This window comes from Heptranchias perlo, chromosome 43 (assembly GCF_035084215.1).
Source record: "Heptranchias perlo isolate sHepPer1 chromosome 43, sHepPer1.hap1, whole genome shotgun sequence".
In the NCBI taxonomy this organism is placed as follows: Eukaryota; Metazoa; Chordata; class Chondrichthyes; order Hexanchiformes; family Hexanchidae; genus Heptranchias; species Heptranchias perlo.
The window spans coordinates 3,249,060-3,269,739 of record NC_090367.1 but is presented as its reverse complement, the minus strand read 5'-3'; the positions used below and the strand labels follow the sequence as shown (position 1 = coordinate 3,269,739).

At 49.8% G+C, this 20,680-nt stretch overlaps 1 protein-coding gene across 1 annotated transcript in view; it reads right to left on the bottom strand.

Moving 5' to 3' along the window:
- LOC137306334 (latent-transforming growth factor beta-binding protein 3-like) overlaps nucleotides 1-20,680 on the bottom strand; it is a 160,959-nt gene that overhangs the window by 90,356 nt on the left and 49,923 nt on the right. The window contains exon 2 of the mRNA XM_067975482.1: nucleotides 398-685. Within this exon, the coding sequence (XP_067831583.1) occupies nucleotides 398-685 (288 nt within the window). The remainder of the gene's footprint in view (nucleotides 1-397; nucleotides 686-20,680) is intronic.

Sequence of the window (20,680 nt, the reverse complement as noted above, 5' to 3'; positions counted from 1 at the left end):
TACCTCCCTGATTCTATATGGCTCTGTAATACACACCACACAAGGCGGTTATCCTAGCCTATTGAGCAAAGACACCACAAGTGTGTTCACCAAGACTTCCCCCATTCATTACTTCCAGTGAATTTATAAACTCATTTAAGAAGAGCGCAGTTGAGATTTCACCAGAAATACTGACCAGAGGAAACTTTTGTGAACTTTTTGCAATGGTGACCAAAGCAATTCTTCTGAGCTTTTAGTACCTGACCCATTGTTCAACGTTAAACAAGTCTTCCAGTAATTCAGGCCATGGGCTGACCTTAAAGGGGAAGTCCACTCTGCGGGCTCCTTCCTATCGGCTTTTGTAAAACCAGAAGATCAATTACCCTTTAAACAAAATAACAGAGAAAGAGGCTAATACCTTCTGGTCTGTGCTGTTCCCCTTCTGATGTCAGAACGCCGTGTGGGAGACTGCCCAGCGAATGCTCTCCGGGGTTCTGGGAGTCGGGGGTGAGCTGGAGCGTGAAGACCGAGTGCTTGTAGGCTTCCGAGGCCTTGGCCGGAGGCTGCTCCCCGACATGGGGCTGATGTGGATGGACCTGCCCGCTCACTGAAATCTGGCAGAACTTGCCGGTGAAGCCAGACGGGCAGTGACATCGGTTCCTGGAGCTACACTGGCCTCCGTTCATGCACGGGAGAGGACACACAACTGGAAGGTCAACCAAGATCGAGCAGTTAGTGATCAACGCAACAATCAGGCCCCTTTCTCTTGCCCATCAAGGAGAGTCGTCCCCCCTCCTCCCTATCTCTGTAACCTCCTCCAGCCCCTACAACCCTCCGAGATCGCTGCGTTCCTCCAATTCTGGCCTCTTGCCCATCTCCGATTCCCATTGCTCCACCATTGGCGGCCGTGCCTTCAGCCGCCTGGGCCCTAAGCTCTGGAATTCCCTCCCTAAACCTCTCCGCCTCTCTCTCTCCTCCTCTAAGATGCTCCTTAAAACCCACCTCTTTGACCGAGCTTTTGGTCACCTGTCCTAATATCGCCTTATGTGGCTCGGTGTCACGTTTTATCTGATTTACGCTCCTGTGAAGGGCCTGGGGGCTACGTTAAGGCGGCTGTATAAACGCAAGTTGTTGTTTTTGAGAATGGGCAACGAGCAGGCCTGATGAAGAGTGAAACTCCCTCAACACAGCCCCAATGACGTGCCATGACTTCAAACTCCAAACAGTGCTGCCCCGACCGCCACATTTCCAGATGACACATCCTCTGAGGAGGAAGTTCTCCCGGTGTCCTGGGACCAAAGTTCCTCCCTCAATCAACGCCATCAACAAAAAAAAACAGATTAACTTGTCATTCGCCTCGCTGCTCTTTGTGGGATCGAGCCATATCTCTCCACATAATAACAGCAACTGAACCTCAAAATGATTCACTGCATCTGAAGCTCGTTGCAATGAGATGTGATAAGAAAGGCACGATATAGAAGCAAGGACTTTGATGCTGGCCGCTGTCCTGTGGACATATTTACAGGAAACTGGGTGCCTCTGAATTTCCAGATGGCTATAATTTGTCCAGATTTCCACCATTGTCTTCACTTTCATAGTGAAGCTGTGATCTCAGCGTCTCATCGTCACATGGCCCCATGAGAAACAGGTTGAAAGATAAAGTCTGAAAGATCAGGTCCAGGGCCAGGGTGGGTGAAGGAGGTACTTCTGCCTTATAAGGAACTCTCTAAAATCACACAGTGAGTAACCCTTACCCTGCCCTGGGAGTGTTTGATGGGACAGCGTAGAGGGAGCTTTACTCTGTATCTAACCCGTGCTGTACCTGCCCTGGGAGTGTTTGATGGGACAGTGTAGAGGGAGCTTTACTCTGTATCTAACCCGTGCTGTACCTGCCCTGGGAGTGTTTGATGGGACAGTGTAGAGGGAGCTTTACTCTGCATCTAACCCGTGCTGTACCTGCCCTGGGAGTGTTTGATGGGACAGTGTAGAGGGAGCTTTACTCTGTTTCTAACCCGTGCTGTACCTGCCCTGGGAGTGTTTGATGGGACAGTGTAGAGGGAGCTTTACTCTGTATCTAATCCTGTACCTGCCCTGGGAGTGTTTGACGGGACAGTGTAGAGGGAGCTTTACTCTGTATCTAACCCGTGCTGTACCTGCCCTGGGAGTGTTTGACGGGACAGTGTAGAGGGAGCTTTACTCTGTTTCTAACCCGTGCTGTACCTGCCCTGGGAGTGTTTGATGGGACAGTGTACAGGGAGCTTTACTCTGTATCTAACCCGTGTTGTACCTGCCCTGGGAGTGTTTGATGGGACAGTGTAGAGGGAGCTTTACTCTGTATCTAACCCGTGCTGTACCTGCCCTGGGAGTGTTTGATGGGACAGTGTAGAGGGAGCTTTACTCTGTTTCTAACCCGTGCTGTACCTGCCCTGGGAGTGTTTGATGGGACAGTGTAGAGGGAGCTTTACTCTGTATCTAACCCTGTACCTGCCCTGGGAGTGTTTGACGGGACAGTGTAGAGGGAGCTTTACTCTGTATCTAACCCGTGCTGTACCTGCCCTGGGAGTGTTTGACGGGACAGTGTAGAGGGAGCTTTACTCTGTATCTAACCCTGTACCTGCCCCAGGAGTGTTTGACGGGACAGTGTAGAGGGAGCTTTACTCTGTTTCTAACCCGTGCTGTACCTGCCCTGGGAGTGTTTGATGGGACAGTGTAGAGGGAGCTTTACTCTGTATCTAACCCGTGTTGTACCTGCCCTGGGAGTGTTTGATGGGACAGTGTAGAGGGAGCTTTACTCTGTATCTAACCCGTGCTGTACCTGCCCTGGGAGTGTTTGATGGGACAGTGTAGAGGGAGCTTTACTCTGTTTCTAACCCGTGCTGTACCTGCCCTGGGAGTGTTTGATGGGACAGTGTAGAGGGAGCTTTACTCTGTATCTAACCCTGTACCTGCCCTGGGAGTGTTTGATGGGACAGTGTAGAGGGAGCTTTACTCTGTATCTAACCCGTGCTGTACCTGCCCTGGGAGTGTTTGACGGGACAGTGTAGAGGGAGCTTTACTCTGTTTCTAACCCGTGCTGTACCTGCCCTGGGAGTGTTTGATGGGGACGGTGTAGAGGGAGCTTTACTCTGCATCTAACCCGTGCTGTACCTGCCCTGGGAGTGTTTGATGGGGACGGTGTAGAGGGAGCTTTACTCTGTATCTAACCCGTGCTGTACCTGCCCTGGGAGTGTTTGATGGGGACGGTGTAGAGGGAGCTTTACTCTGTATCTAACGCGTGATGTACCTGCCCTGGGAGTGTTTGATGGGACAGCGTAGAGAGAGCTTTACTCTGTATCTAACACGTGCTGTACCTGCCCTGGGAGTGTTTCACGGGACAGTGTAGAGGGAGCTTTACTCTGTATCTAACCCTGTACCTGCCCTGGGAGTGTTTGATGGGACAGCGTCGAGGGAGCTTTATCTGTATCTAACCTGTGCTGTACCTGCCCTGGGAGTGTTTGATGGGACAGTGTAGAGGGAGCTTTACTCTGTATCTAACCCGTGCTGTACCTGCCCTGGGAGTGTTTGACGGGACAGTGTAGAGGGAGCTTTACTCTGTATCTAACCCTGTACCTGCCCTGGGAGTGTTTGAGGGGACAGTGTAGAGGGAGCTTTACTCTGTATCTAACCCGTGCTGTACCTGCCCTGGGAGTGTTTGACGGGACAGTGTAGAGGGAGCTTTACTCTGTATCTAACCCTGTACCTGCCCTGGGAGTGTTTGAGGGGACAGTGTAGAGGGAGCTTTACTCTGTATCTAACCCGTGCTGTACCTGCCCTGGGAGTGTTTGATGGGACAGTGTAGAGGGAGCTTTACTCTGTATCTAACCCGTGCTGTACCTGCCCTGGGTGTGTTTGACGGGACAGTGTAGAGGGAGCTTTACTCTGTATCTAACCCGTGCTGTACCTGTCCTGGGAGTGTTTGATGGGACAGTGTAGAGGGAGCTTTACTCTGTATCTAACCCGTGCTGTACCTGCCCTGGGAGTGTTTGATGGGACACTGACAGCCATTCAACATAACAGGCAACAAGATCACAAAAACAACTACCCATTATAATTCACCAGCACCAGTTGCTTCTTGATTCAAGCAGCTGTGTCAATTCATGGTCCGAATCCAGAATATTTGTGGTAATTATAAAACACTTGTAAAGAGAGCTCCTCCAGACACAGTTGCAATCCAAGGAAGGATTCCAATGAACCAGATCACTTTCCATTCAGTTTCTTCAATCTGTGTTCCTGATCCAGATGCCGCTCTGAAACGTATGATCTTGATCCAAGAACCAGTCAATGTGTAGTTTCTCAGCTATTGCATGTCTAAGAATGTGGGAGGGGACACTTGTTTTGCCATTTTTTATTCTGGGTATGTGGGCATTGCTGCCAAGGCCGGCGTTTATTGCCCGTCCCTAACTGCCCCTTGAGAAGGTGGTGGTGAGCCGCCTTCTTGAACCGCTGCAGTCCGTGTGGTGACGATTCTCCCACAGTGCTGTTAGGAAGGGAGTTCCAGGATTTTGACCCAGCGACGATGAAGGAACGGCCGATATATTTCCAAGTCGGGATGGTGTGTGACTTGGAGGGGAACGTGCAGGGGGTGTTGTTCCCATGCGCCTGCTGCTCTTGTCCTTCTAGGTGGTAGAGGTCGGGGGTTTGAGAGGTGCTGTCGAAGAAGCCTTGGCGAGTTGCTGCAGTGCATCCTGTGGATGGTACACACTGCAGCCACAGTGCGCCGGTGGTAAAGGGAGTGAATGTTTAGGGTGGTGGATGGGGTGCCAATCAAGTGGGCTGCTTTGTCCTGGATGGTGTCGAGTTTCTTGAGTGCTGTTAGAGCTGCACCCATCCAGGCAAGTGGAGAATGTTCCAACATACTTGTGCCTTGTAGGTGGTGGAAAGGCTTTGGGGAGTCAGGAGGTGAGTCACTCACTGCAGAATACCCAGCCTCTAACCTGCTCTTGTAGCCACAGTATTTATATGGCTGGTCCAGTTCAGTTCCTGGTCAATGGTGACCCCCAGGATGTTGCTGGTAGGGGATTCGGCGATGGTAATGCCATTGAATGTCAAGGGGAGGTGGTTATACTCTCTCTTGTTGGAGATGGTCATTGCCTGGCACTTGTCTGGTGCAAATGTTACTTGCCACTTATCAGCCCTGGCCTGGATGTTGTCCAGGTCTTGCTGCTTGCGGGCACAGACAGCTTCATTATCTGAAGAACTGCAAATAGAGCTGAACACTGCAATCATCAGTGAACGTTCCCATTCCTGACCTTACGATGGAGGGAAGGTCATTGATGAAGCAGCTGAAGATGGTTGGGCCTAGGACACTACCCTGAGGAACTCCTGCAGCGATGGCCTGGGGCTGAGATGATTGGCCTCCAACAACCACTACCATCTTCCTTTGTGCCAGGTATGACTCCAGCCACTGGAGAGTTTTCCCCCTGATCTCCATTGACTTCAGTTTTACTAGGGCTCCTTGGTGCCACACTCAAATGCTGCCTTGATGTCAAGAGCAGTCACCCTCACCTCACCTCTGGATTAGTATTACTTCTAAGGGGGAGATTCATAAGCCAGGACACCTTCTTAATACGGAAGCCTTGAAAGGATGACTTCTTAAAGTAGGAGTCTTGGCTCTGCAGGCCCCTCTTAAAGGGGAACCTTGGCATCTGGGAGCCCCTTAAGTGCTTGCATTGCATTAGAGACCTCTCTTAAAAAGGAATCTCAGCATCAGGGAGCCTCACAATTACGGAGTTGGGTAGAGACAGAAGATACTTCGGCAGAGAAAAACACAACACCAAAGTTACACCAGCACGCAGGGCTTTCTTTCATACGCCTAAAATATCCACACTTGGAATTTTGGTTCTGTTTGATTGGACGGCTTAGATTCGCACGTCATTGGAACTTATGAGCAGGAGTAGGCCATTCAGCCCCTCGAGCCTGTTCCGCCAGTCAGGTGGTCAAGTTGCCAGGTTAGGATGTCGCTCGAAGCCTCACTGAGCAGCCTTGACCCTTGCTACCTGGATTGGCGAAGTCCAAAGCTGGTCAGGGGGCACAACAGGGTGGGGTAGGCCAAGGGCTGAGAGCACGGCTCGAGTTGCTGCCGACCAAAGCTCACTAGAAACCTTTTTACCCCGGGCCTGCACAACGGGAGACACAGGAGGCGCGTGGAGTAATTTTTATTTTTTTTAAATCTTCAGACACACCCCGTTTGGAAACTGAGCTGTCCTGTCCAGAACTGGTTGGGTGGCAGCCCTAACAAGAAGGCACACGTAGCCAGTCAGCCATTTCGGTCTCGGGCTGATGAGCCCTTCAAAGCCGTCAAGAAAACCTGATACTTGGAGAAGAAGCTGAAGGGGGGGGGGAAATCGGGCGAATCGCTACAGCCTTGAAAAGTACTCTTTCAGGAATTCCAGAAAGTTCCTCGGAGACTGGAGACTAATTAGGTCTTGCAGCAGTAAATTCTGACCAATATAAAGCGATTTTCCGCTGGGAGAAGTTAGCCGTAATAAATGAGGCCTACCGAGACTGCTCCAGCCGCCCACAAAAATGCGCAGGGATTCCAGGTAGTGTCAAAGGTCAGGTTTTCGGGTAAACCTCCAGCCGGAGTTTTATTATTTAAACACTCTCACTGCGAGAAAGCACTTAATTAACAGGAAGTGCACAATGGTGGCCAACTAAAAAAAGCACAGAGAGTGGTTAAAGCTTAATTTCGCCCGGTGCAGCACAGGCCGGAACGAAAGGGAAGTTACCTAACGGGAACTGGTGATGGGACGCAAAGCGAGCCCGTGTCGCGGCCTCAGGCCCCCCCCCACCGCCACCCCGTGAACCCAGCACATCAGAGGCCCTGACGCTTGAGAGAAGGGCAAAGGCCCGCATCCACCGACGCCACAATGCTCAGGAGAGAGGGGGTGGGGGGTGTCGTGCATGAGATTGTGGACTCCCACCCTTCTGCTTCAGGGTCAAAATCTCACTGCTGCAGGGACATCCTGATCACTGTCAGAATCTCTCTGGGGGAAGGGTGGGAGTGTATACCCATTATATCTGTCACAGCATTTTCTTACAGACGCAAAAACAACATGTCCAAAAAAAAACCGAAAGAAAGCCAGTTACTTAATACTGGCTGAATTCTGACCCGCAACCTAAAATTTGGAAACGTCCCCCCACCACGCAATAATTGAACTCTGACTGACCCGAGTCATAAGAACATAAGAAATAGGAGCAGGAGTAGGCCAATCGGCCCCTCGAGCCTGCTCCGCCATTCAATAAGATCATGGCTGATCTGATCCTAACCTCAAATCTAAATTCATGTCCAATTTCCTGCCCGCTCCCCGTAACCCCTAATTCCCTTTACTTCTAGGAAACTGTCTATTTCTGTTTTAAATTTATTTAATGATGTAGCTTAAACACGGACTCATCATTTAATGATGAGTCCGTGTTTACTTAACTACAGCTAGGCTTTGGAGCTTAAAAGGAACAGGGCTCCATCTTAGCAGCAGAATAATATTGTGCATTGCATAGTATAACATTCCTATACTTAAATAAAGCACATGATCCAACTAACCATGAGCAATGCCATGGGTTATCCACTAGTAACGTTAAATAGTACAGACAGGGTTAATTCAGAATATGACTTAAAACTAAGTAAGGGAAACAGGATCAGGGGATGCAAATTCAAATCAGTGAAAATAAATTAAAAACATACGTTTACTCAAAAAATAACAAATGTTTAGAATAATGTTCCAGGTGGGATAAAGAGGCAAAAACATTAGAGATGTTTAAAATGAGACTGGATGGTATAATGAGAGATAGACTTTGATGGGAGAGTTAGGGTACTGGAGAGATAGACATTGATGGGAGAGTTAGGGGACTGGAGAGATGGACTTTGATGGGAGAGTTAGGGGACTGGAGAGATGGACTTTGATGGGAGAGTTAGGGGACTGGAGAGATGGACTTTGATGGGAGAGTTAGGGGACTGGAGGGATGGACTTTGATGGGAGAGTTAGGGTACTGGAGAGATGGACTTTGATGGGAGAGTTAGGGGACTGGAGAGATGGACTTTGATGGAAGAGTTAGGGGACTGGAGGGATGGACTTTGATGGGAGAGTTCGGGTACTGGAGGGATGGACTTTGATGGGAGAGTTAGGGGACTGGAGGGATGGACTTTGATGGGATAGTTCGGGTACTGGAGGGATGGACTTTGATGGGAGAGTTAGGGGACTGGAGAGATGGACTTTGATGGGAGAGTTAGGGTACTGGAGAGATGGACTTTGATGGGAGAGTTAGGGGACTGGAGAGATGGACTTTGATGGGAGAGTTCGGGTACTGGAGGGATGGACTTTGATGGGAGAGTTAGGGTACTGGAGAGATGGACTTTGATGGGAGAGTTAGGGGACTGGGGGATGGACTTTGATGGGAGAGTTAGGGGACTGGAGGGATGGGTTTCGATGGGAGAGTTAGGGTACTGGAGGGATGGACTTTGATGGGAGAGTTAGGGTACTGGAGGGATGGACTTTGATGGGAGAGTTAGGGGACTGGAGGGATGGACTTTGATGGGAGAGTTAGGGGACTGGAGGGATGGGCTTCGATGGGAGAGTTAGGGTACTGGAGGGATGGACTTTGATGGGAGAGTTAGGGTACTGGAGAGATGGACTTTGATGGGATAGTTTGTGTACTGGAGGGATGGACTTTGATGGGAGAGTTAGGGTACTGGAGGGATGGACATTGATGGGAGAGTTGGGGTACTGGAGAGATGGACTTTGATGGGAGAGTTAGGGGACTGGAGAGATGGACTTTGATGGGAGAGTTAGGGGACTGGAGGGATGGACTTTGATGGGAGAGTTAGGGGACTGGAGGGATGGACTTTGATGGGAGAGTTAGGGTACTGGAGGGATGGACTTTGATGGGAGAGTTAGGGGACTGGAGGGATGGACTTTGATGGGAGAGTTAGGGGACTGGAGGGATGGACTTTGATGGGAGAGTTAGGGGACTGGAGAGATGGACTTTGATGGGAGAGTTAGGGGACTGGAGGGATGGACTTTGATGGGAGAGTTAGGGTACTGGAGGGATGGACTTTGATGGGAGAGTTAGGGGACTGGAGGGATGGACTTTGATGGGAGAGTTCGGGTACTGGAGGGATGGACTTTGATGGGAGAGTTAGGGGACTGGAGGGATGGACTTTGATGGGAGAGTTAGGGGACTGGAGGGATGGACTTTGATGGGAGAGTTAGGGGACTGGAGGGATGGACTTTGATGGGAGAGTTAGGGGACTGGAGAGATGGACTTTGATGGGAGAGTTAGGGGACTGGAGGGATGGACTTTGATGGGAGAGTTAGGGGACTGGAGGGATGGACTTTGATGGGAGAGTTAGGGGACTGGAGAGATGGACTTTGATGGGAGAGTTAGGGGACTGGAGGGATGGACTTTGATGGGAGAGTTAGGGGACTGGAGGGATGGACTTTGATGGGATAGTTTGTGTACTGGAGAGATGGACTTTGATGGGAGAGTTAGGGGACTGGAGGGATGGACTTTGATGGGATAGTTTGTGTACTGGAGAGATGGACTTTGATGGGAGAGTTAGGGGACTGGAGGGATGGACTTTGATGGGAGAGTTAGGGGACTGGAGGGATGGACTTTGATGGGAGAGTTGGGGTACTGTAGGGATGGAATTTGATGGGATAGTTTGTGTACTGGAGAGATGGACTTTGATGGGAGAGTTAGGGGACTGGAGGGATTTTTTAAATATTCGTTCATGGGATGTGGGCGTCGCTGGCGAGGCCGGCATTTATGGCCCATCCCTAATTGTCCTTGAGAAGGTGGTGGTGAGCTGCCTTCTTGAACCGCTGCAGTCCGTGTGGTGAAGGTTCTCCCACAGTGCTGTTAGGAAGGGAGTTCCAGGATTTTGACCCAGTGACGATGAAGGAACGGCGATATATTTCCAAGTCGGGATGGTTTGTGTGACTCGGAGGGGAACGTGCAGGTGGTGTTGTTCCCACGTGCCTGCTGCCCTTGTCCTTCTAGGTGGTAGAGGTCGCGGGTTTGAGAGGTGCTGTCGAAGAAGCCTTGGCGAGTTGCTGCAGTGCATCCTGTGGACGGTGCACACTGCAGCCACGGTGCGCCGGTGGTGAAGGGAGTGAATGTTTAGGGTGGTGGATGGGGTGCCAATCAAGCGGGCTGCTTTGTCCTGGATGGTGTCCAGCTTCTTGAGTGTTGTTGGAGCCGCACTCATCCAAGCAAGTGGAGAGTATTCCATCACACTCCTGACTTGTGCCTTGTAGATGGTGGAAAGGCTTAGGGGAGTCAGGAGGTGAGTCACTCACCGCAGAATACCCAGCCTCTGACTGATTGGGAGAAGAGTTAGGGGAGTTGGGAGGCCGAGGTCTCGGAGGTAGTTTTTGAGAAGCCTCATCTCACCGTAGCTCCACCACCTCCTCCAGCCATACATTCCAATCCATGTCCCTTGGCTCTTCTACTCTGGCCTCCTCTGTAGACCCCTTCCCCTCTCTGCCATCAGTTGCACAGCCGTCAGCTCTTCCAGCCCTACTGCCTGGACACCCCTCCCCAAACCCATTCTCTCCTAGCCTATCTTTTCGATCATGCCATCCCATCTAACTCTTCTATGGCTGCCCAGTGTGCTATTCTCCTCTGCGAGGCTGGGTTGATGAGAAATAAGGAAAAGTGGATCACTTTCAAAAGAGGATACAGGAGATCTTTTGTTTTCACGAGAAACCCCCGGGTGAAGGACTATGAGCAGGGTACCATCGAGGCTGGAAATTGAGGATGTGGAGAGGAGGATGAGGGTGTAGGACCACCCATTTTCAGTTTAGAAGAAACAAGAGAGGAAAGTTCAAAGGAGCACTGACCATAAAATAGACATGCAAAGTTGTGAGGGTAATATTACAGACAATGTGGGGACAGAGAGAGAAAAGACAAAGTAACTGTAAAAAGCTTCCCTCAACCTACCTCGAAGCCCCCGACCTGGCCACCTCCACTAACTCTTCTCCCAATCCCCCCTTTTGAGAAGCATCTTTGGACACTCTGGTCCATTGCAGGCAATTATATGTTTTCGAGTCAGATCAATAAATCGAGCACCAGGTTGGATTTACACTGGATGCTTGTCTAGCAACATCTGACATTCGTGCAATGATAGGACAGATGTAGGCCTCTCTGGGCTCCAAACGCCATGGCTACCCATTTCCACCCTTATGGACCCTTGGCCACAAGTTGATCCATTTGTAGATTATTTCCCTAGGAGTCAGCACTTGCTAAGGCTGGTGAACTCGACCCAGTTCTAATCCTAACCCAGCAAGGCTTTGCCTGGACTGTGAATGCAGCAATATGCTTCCATACGACCAAAAGAAATAGGAGCAGGAGTAGGCCATTCGGCCCCTCGGGCCTGCTCCGCCATTCAATGAGATCATGGCTGATCTGATTTTTACCTCAACTCCACTTTCCCGCCCTTTCCCCATATCCTTTGACTCCCTTGCTGATCAAAAATGTGTCTAACTCAGCCTCGAATGTGTTCAATGACTCAGCCTCCACAGCTTTTTGGGGTAAAGAATTCCAAAGATTCACGACCCTCTGGGAGAAGAAATTCCTCCTCATTTCCGTCTTATACGGGCGACCCCTTATTCTGAGACTATGCCCCCTAGTTTTAGATTCCCCCATGAGGGTTAACATCCTCTCGGCATCTACCCTCTCGAGTCCCCTCAAGCTTCCAAAAGCTCCTGCCAAAGGACAGTTATTGTGGTTGACGTTGACTGGGTTCTACTTTCCAATTTAGATGTTGTTGTCCGTTTTATTTCCTTATAACCGGGATTTCTTCCTTTCACACTCTCTTCCTCTTAGTGGGAGCCTAGCTCGCACCTTATTTTTTGAAAACAGGAGCCCAGCAGTTCGTAAATCACAGTATTTGCTTGCCAGATCAAAATGTTAGCGTTTCACTCTAATTCCTGGTGGCCAACCACAATTTCAGGTGACCAACAATGAAAAGAGTTGTATTTTGGGGTTTGTGTGCTATGCAAGATACACATGTGGTCACAAAATGGGAACAAAAGGATTTAACAACATTTTTGACGCAGCTGTAAATTTCTAGACCCTCTAAGTTAATCACTGTGTTGAGGCCATCTGGATTCAATACACACAATAACTGGGGCCAAGCAAAATAAACGAGGTTGTTAAAACTTACACGGAGATTCGCAGGTTACTTGACAGTGTGTGAAAGAGCCATTGATGGCTTGATGGCCCCATTTTTTTTTTTAGGTGGCATCTCAGGCATTCGGATGATCCGAATGTGCAAAAGAAACCAAACATTGGGCGGGATTTCTTGACGTTCGTCAACATCTCCCCACGCCAGCTGACAGGAGGGTGCGTTGCAAGACAGCGCTGGTCTCCACGGGTGCCAGCTTTGTGTCGTCTGCCCCCCTCCGAGCTGACCGCAATGCCCCACCTGGCAGCCCACTTAGGAACAGGTGAAGGCCGTAGGACCTGCCCTGTTTGGATGTGGATTGGGATCCTTTGGAATGGTTGTACCACTAAAGGCTGCTCCCGGGTCGGGCAGCGGGAGGGAAATCATGGTCAGTCAAAAAAAATAAACCTTCAGTTAGTTGGACAGGAGGGCTGTTGGGGACATTACAAGCAGCCTCTGCGCCTCCGAGCTAGGGAAGGGAGCAGGGCTCCTGCTCCTGGTCGCCACTGAGTGAGGTCCCTTTGGAATGTGTGTGCGGGTGCGCGTAGGCCTGGCTCTGATTCCCTCCACCCCCTGCACCCACACTGGGCTAGCCTGGCTGGTTTCAAGATGGAGAATGGCAATTCGGGGGTGGGGGGAGGCACTGCAGGGACCATGTCCCGGTGCGAATCAGCGGCTTCAGGAGGGGAGGGGAGTAAACAGATGTGCGAATGGTTAACGGTATTTCAAGGTCATTGGTTGGGACTGACGTTCACTTGGCTCTTGAAAGTAAAAGAAAAACAGGAAATGGGAGAGATTAAATCCTTTTCATGACAGTTCCTAGCAGCGAAGGAGTTTTGAATCCAGCCCAATTTGGTATCATGTCGTGTAAAAATTATGTGGGCAGTTTCATCGCAAATGGCCCCACCATCAAAGCATGTCAATTCATCACGGGACACGGCACCTTCCGGGAAAGTTCCACCAATTTCTTTTCGGGCTGTTTACCTTTGACAGAGCCCTGTGGATCATTACAGATTCCCCCAGATTTATGCCGCGGAAAACCACGTCAAGCTCAGAGGGGTTATAATTCACCTAAAGATAACCTACGCCATGTCAGAGGGCGAGGCTCAGTGCGCGGTTACAGGGATAAGACGTGGTCAGCAGTGAGCTGCAAGGCTGTGAATCAAATCGAAGGCTTCTACTGATTTCCTAAAGTATTAAAGGCTTGAATCATACGATTAAGCCTCATACCAGGGCCTCTGATACAGTAAGTCTATTACCTTCCAATTGGCTGGCATAGAGGTAACATTACACTGTAATGAGGGTAATAAAGGTTCATTATCCTTTCATTCGTCTCACTTTACTTCCACTCCACTCAATTTGCACTTCACAAAGCAATGAAAGATCAAAAATGGTCTTTAAATTTGTAAAGGACTAAACACCAGCTCCTTCGGTGGTTCAATGGCTGAATGCACCACCCACTGTGGTGCTGATCTGTGCTGACAGGAGGTCTGAGGTACCATCCCTCCCCTGTTCTGTCTTAGTTGGTCTCAGCCCGGATAGCAGTAGGGGGACGCGCCAACTGGCTAGCAAGCATTCCCAGGTACGGCACAGCTAAGATGCAGTAAAGGCACCATAGGTAAGATGTCAGTTGACACCTACGATCGAACACTACACAACTTCAATGGACAGCTATTCATTTTTCATTTGTTTGAATCAATTTACTCTGCATTACTGTTCTGTATCTGCCCTGGGAGTGTTTGATGGGACAGTGTAGAGGGAGCTTTACTCTGTATCTAACCCGTGCTGTACCTGCCCTGGGGAGTGTTTGATGGGACAGTGTAGAGGGAGCTTTACTCTGCATCTAACCCGTGCTGTATCTGCCCTGGGAGTGTTTGATGGGACAGTGTAGAGGGAGCTTTACTCTGTATCTAACCCGTGCTGTATCTGCCCTGGGAGTGTTTGACGGGACAGTGTAGAGGGAGCTTTACTCTGTATCTAATCCACCGTATACCCGAGCCTGGGAGCAGTACTGTTATCTTCACCTTGATAGGCGCAGAATTCATGCCGATCCATAAAATCATAGCCATTATGAGATCACCAAGAAAGTCGATCTTGTTCTTGTGGAACAGTAACACTTATTCCGTGACAAGGTGATATTTTAGACATACAGTCTACGCTGCTTCTTTGAACTCTGACGATGTGGTATGTGAAACAAGCTGTGGCTATATCAAAGGCTTCGGACTGGGAAGGGAAGGAGGACTGCAGTCACGAGCTGTCTGGTATGCAGGGTCCTGGTATGAAATCTCAAACTTACCCCGCGCTGCAGCTGTCACATTTCCAAAATGGGAAAGAAAGAATTCAAAATAAAGCAAGAGATTTATCGCTTCATCAGAAGCAGGAGCAATGCCAAAAAACGTCCCAGGGCTGAGGCAAGTGGCTGCAGCTTAAATCATTAGTCTCCAGAAATGTGTGTGCTATTTAATGGGCGGTCAATGGGGCAGACCATTACCGTGCCATTCCCCTGTACCCCGCTCCTCCTTCAGCTCACTGGGCAGCGTCTCCAGCTGTAGATCAGAGGGTTGTGAGTCGAGGCCCCCTCACGCCAGAGCTTCAGCACGTAATGCCAGGCAGACATTCCGGTGCTGCATTGTTGGAGGTGCCGTCCTTCAGAGGAGGCCAGATGTGGATGTTAAAGATCCCATGGCACTATTTGAAGAGCAGGGGTGTTTGCCAAGTGCTCCCACCGGCATTCCTCCCTCAACCAACATCTTCCAAAAAAAAAACCAGACCGACTACTCGTTCATCTCATTGCTGCTTAAGGGTCCTCCTGAATGCAAAATGGCTGCCGCATTGACGTACATAAAGGTGCCTGCACCCTGGGATTGTCTCCTGCACCCCTCTGCCTTGCTCCCTCCCTCTCCACCTTCAAAAGCCTCTCAAAGACCATCTCCCCACCCCCCCGCCCCAGCTATCCTCCTAGTTCCTGCTCGGTGGCTGCCCCAACCCATATTAAAAGCCCTATATAAGTGCGACTATGACCTGACAGTCTCCTGTTAAACATGTGCGCACTAAGGCCCCGACAAAAGCCACAAACGGTTTTACGCGGGAACAGGAAACAGAGGGGCAGTTAATGTATGAGGAAAAAGTCCTACATTGTAATTTTTTTCGACATCGAATCTTCCCAAGATTTAAAACTTGTTTGACCCTCACTGTGCTCAGCTGACCCAGTGACTCACGCCATTAGCAACAGAATGGGTAAATTCCACATGAGTAACAAATGATTACGGCCTGAGCTTGGCACACTGCATGTTTGAGTGCCCAGGGACACGAGTTCAGTTTTGATTCGGGTCGCAAAAGTACTTGTTGTCCTGATGCAGCAGGTCAAGGTAACAATGCCTGCCCATGACGTCGCCATACATCAGGCTGTAGTGGGCTCCAACTTTCTCTGTTGGTTGTAGGTCAACCAAGCAGTAACATCTGGAGCTGCACTCTACCCAATACACTTACTTCTCCTTGGTGACCGAGTCACCCAATCGGTCACGGACTCAGGAGAGAGAAGGCGAATGGGCAGTTTAGATTTAACCACGTTGCGCAGAGGCTGGTGAGTATGTTGAACGGCACGAGACATTTTCAAACTCTGAGGCCAGCCAAATGGACCTCTTCGGATTCAATTCCCATGGGGAATAAACATTGCTTGGATTGATGAATACTCTTGGTTCCGTCTACACGGAAAACTAGAACGCTGGATACATCAAGAAAGCAGCATTTCCTTTCAATGGAACACCTGGAATAAAACTTAAGCATCAGGATTCCCTAAAAAAATGAAACTCCAGGTGAAATTTGCGATAAGCATGTCCAACGTGATCTTCTGACATGGATATTAATGACTCTCGTATCTGAGAATAGTACTCCTTGGTCGGGGTAACTCAATCATTGCCGTTTCCTCTGGTAATTCCACCAACATTGAGCCAAGACTCAAGTCTACTAGAAGGGGGAGGATCTTGCTGCCGATGATATTTAATCAGTTCAGTTTCTTGCATTAACTGAGTGCCGTTGAGTGTTGAGACAGCACTGAAATGGGGGGAGGAGCTGGTGTCGAAGGAGACCATCGCTGAGCGGATGCCTCGAGCAGGGCTGCGTCCTCTTGTACAACCAGTGCCTTGGCTTCAGTGTCGATTGGCATGGGCGGGACAGTTAGAGTTGAAGTGTTGGAGACTCAGCTCGCCACGTCTCTGCCCAAGGGTCAGTTGAAGACTTCAGCTCTTTTGTCGTTTTGGAAGTTTTGACACCAGGGCCCTGGCACTGGGCCTGGAGGTTGTGCGAGTCCCTTGGGACCACCAGGTCCTCCTCATTAGAAAGAAAGAAAGACTTGCAGTTATACAGCGCCTTTCACAACCTCAGGACGTCTCAAAGCGCTTTACAGCCACTGAAGTACTTTTGAAGTGTAGTCAATGTGGCAGCCAATTTGCGCACAGCAAGATCCCACAAACAGCAATGTGATAATGACCAGATCATCTGTTTTAGTGAAGTTGGTTGAGGGATAAATATTGGCCAGGACACCGGGGAGAACTCATCTACTCTTCTTCGAACAGTGCCATGGGATCTTTTACACCCACCTGAGAGGCTCAGGTATACAGTGGATTAGATACAGAGTAAAGCTCCCTCTACACTGTCCCATCAAACACTCCCAGGGCAGGTACAGCGCGGGTTAGATACAGAGTAAAGCTCCCTCTACACTGTCCCATCAAACACTCCCAGGGCAGGTACAGCACGGGTTAGATACAGAGTAAAGCTCCCTCTACTCTGCCCCATCAAACACTCCCAGGGCAGGTACAGCACAGGTTAGATACAGAGTAAAGCTCCCTCTACACTGTCCCGTCAAACACTCCCAGGGCAGGTACAGCACGGGTTAGATACAGAGTAAAGCTCCCTCTACACTGTCCCATCAAACACTCCCAGGGCAGGTACAGCACGGGTTAGATACAGAGTAAAGTTCCCTCTACACTGTCCCGTCAAACACTCCCAGGGCAGGTACAGCACGGGTTAGATACAGAGTAAAGCTCCCTCCACACTGTCCCGTCAAACACTCCCAGGGCAGGTACAGCACGGGTTAGATACAGAGTAAAGCTCCCTCTACACTGTCCCACCAAACACTCCCAGGGCAGGTACAGCACGGGTTAGATACAGAGTAAAGCTCCCTCTACACTGTCCCACCAAACACTCCCAGGGCAGCCTCAGTTTAACGTCTCATCCGAAAGACAGCACCTCCGACAGTGCAGCACTCCCTCAGTACTGTCACTGGGAGTGTCGGCCTAGATTATGTGCTCAAGTCTCTGGAGTGGGACTTGAACCCACAACCTTCTGACCCAGAGGCGAGAGTGCTACCAACTGCGCCGCGGTTGACATTAGTGAGTTAAAGCACAACATGCTCAGCTAGTGCACCAATTTAGATCGGGGCTGCCAGCCATCCGTACATGAATCCAATTCTTGTTGCTAATAAGGTCAACTGAACTTATTGACATTATGATCTTCCAGACAGAGAGACTTTGAACTCGTAACAAAGTTTTCAAGATTGGTGATCATACAAGATTGGTAGAAAAGGAGGACAGGCTGGACAACCTTTATGCCATTCAATGCAGATGTTGAAGCCAGATGCCAAGACCAGAGCAAGCCTAGAAGATCCAGCTGAGATATGGCCTCTACTAGCCAGCATTGGAACATGTAGCAAACAGACCAAGATGAGGCTGTTAATGATTACATAAAACTAACAGAACTTTTTCCCTTCCTCCATATTGTAAAACTCCCTGAGACATCTCCCCAGACACGAGGAGTATTATAGGAATGCAACTGGTTTTGTACTAAAGAACTATCGATCCACGCAAAAGAGGCTGGAGGATAGGAGGTCCTTTCTGTGTGTACGTTAGTGCTGTGACATCTTATAATGGAGCCTTAATACAGGGGCAGCATTCCTAATGTTTTTTCCTCGCAGGAGGATAGCAATTGCCTATTAATACGGATAAATAGTTCCTCATTCATTGACCATCTCTGCTATTCATGGTCCTCCATATCCGTCACACTCTCCACTTGCTTGGATGAGTGCAGCTCCAACAACACTCAAGAAGCTCGACACCATCCAAGATAAAGCAGCCCGCTTGATTGGCACCCCATCCACCACCCTAAACATTCACTCCCTTCACCACCGGCGCACTGTGGCTGCAGTGTGTGCCATCCGCAGGATGCACTGCAGCAACTCGCCAAGGCTTCTTCGACAGCACCTCCCAAACCCGCGACCTCTACCACTTAGAAGGACAAGAGCAGCAGGCGCATGGGAACAACACCACCTGCACGTTCCCCTCCAAGTCACACACCATCCCGACTTGGAAATATATCGCCGTTCCTTCATCATCGCTGGGTCAAAATCCTGGAACTCCCTTCCTAACAGCACTGTGGGAGAACCGTCATCACACGGACTGCAGCGGTTCAAGAAGGCGGCTCACCACCACCTTCTCGAGGGCAATTAGGGGTGGGCAATAAATGCTGGCCTTGCCAGCGACGCCCACATCCCGTGAACGAATAAAAAAAAACTTTACTTTGAACATTACTCTATTATCCCTCAGAAGGAAATAGTAAATTTTGACCTCAAGAAGTGCAATTGTCAGTACAATTGGGATTCAAACCAGTATTCTGCCCCCTGCTTTCCTCTCCGAATGGTTGACTCTCACTGGGGTACAGTTCCATGAGCTCTAGCAACCCTGGGATACCTTGGCTAAATGGTCATTCTTCGTGATGTGAGCCTAGACGATGAACGGCAGCAGCATATTCACTCATGGAGGGGGATCACAGCCAAACCCTGTCCTTGCTCAATGTCCACACGCACATGTACTTTCCAGCAGGGCTCGCTGGGTTGCAAACAAGAGTGGGCACCCTGGATAATTTACCCAGCATCTCCCCCCACCCCTCCCGCCCCACCCGAGCCCAGAGACATTGAGACCAATTATAGCCCCAGTTGAAATCAGCACAGTGCAGCGATTAAACCTGGAAATCTTGTGGTCTACTTGACTCAATAGCACGCTTTGAAGTCCATTCACCTGCCCCGCCATCAGCAAAGTTCCAGACCCAAGGGTTGCAGGCCTGTCACTCCCGATCGGGCGGAGTGACCAACTGCTCCTGAAGGCCGAGTCGCTCTAGGCCGAGAGACTCTGAAACCCTGGGGAGGGGGCAATTTTAACCTAACTCGCCGGGCGGGAAAACCCAAGGGTGGAAGGCCGATTTCACACCCCGCCCAATATTACCCTCTACCGAAGTCAATGGGAGGAGTACAATCGGGCAGGGTGTAAAACCAGTGTTGCTTCCCGATGGCTGTGTTAAGTTAAAATTTCCCACCCCACCATGTTTATTACTGGTTCGACTGCCAGACTCAAGCTACAATGAGTGCTGTGTGTTTTCCCAGCTGCCCACTCCCAGTCCTGTGTCACAGTGGGGTCTTAATGTAATTGGCACTGGCCTCACCGCCAGCAGCTGAGAACAATAATGGATTCTGTGAGTCTTGGCCATAAAGTACAGGGAGCTGGAACAGGGCAGGACTGTGGAGTTTTGTGTTCTGCGACTGTAGGGTCAGTTCATTAACTCAAAATAAAAAAAATCGAAGTGTTTGGGAGCCAGAGGCATTCAACTTCTTCCAGATGCTGCAAATAGGTCCCACTTGGAAGCAAAGCAATATCATAAATAAAAAAGATCATAAAAGTTTCGCCAGTGATATTCCGGTTCCTTATCGGACTTAACCCATGCCCTGCTGAGTAAATAGCAACTGCGCAGCTGCACAGTGAGTCCTGCTGAAGGAACAGGCATGAACAGACACACAGCGAGTAACCTGTCCTCTACTGAATAAACTGGGACTCTGTACAGTTATACAGTGAGTGACCCTCACCCTGAATAAACAGGGACTCTGTACAGTTACACAGTGAGTGACCCTCACCCTGAATAAACAGGGACTCTGTACAGTTACACAGTGAGTGACCCTTACCCTGAATAAACAGGGACTCTGTACAGTTACACAGTGAGTGACCCTCACCCTGAATAAACAGGGACTCTGTACAGTTACAGAGTGAGTGACCCTCACCCTGAATAAACAGGGACTCTGTACAGTTACACAGTGAGTGACCCTCACCCTGAATAAACAGTGACTCTGTACAGTTACACAGTGAGTGACCCTCACCCTGAATAAACAGGGACTCTGTACAGTTACACAGTGAGTGACCCTTACTCTGAATAGTGACTCTGTACAGTTACACAGTGAATGACCCTTACCCTGAATAGTGACTCTGTACAGTTACACAGTGAGTGACCCTCACCCTGAATAAACAGGGACTCTGTACAGTTACACAGTGTGTAATCTTTACCCTGAATAAACAGGGACTCTGTACAGTTACAGAGTGAGTGACCCTCACCCTGAATAAACAGGGACTCTGTACAGTTACACAGTGAGTGACCCTCACCCTGAATAAACAGTGACTCTGT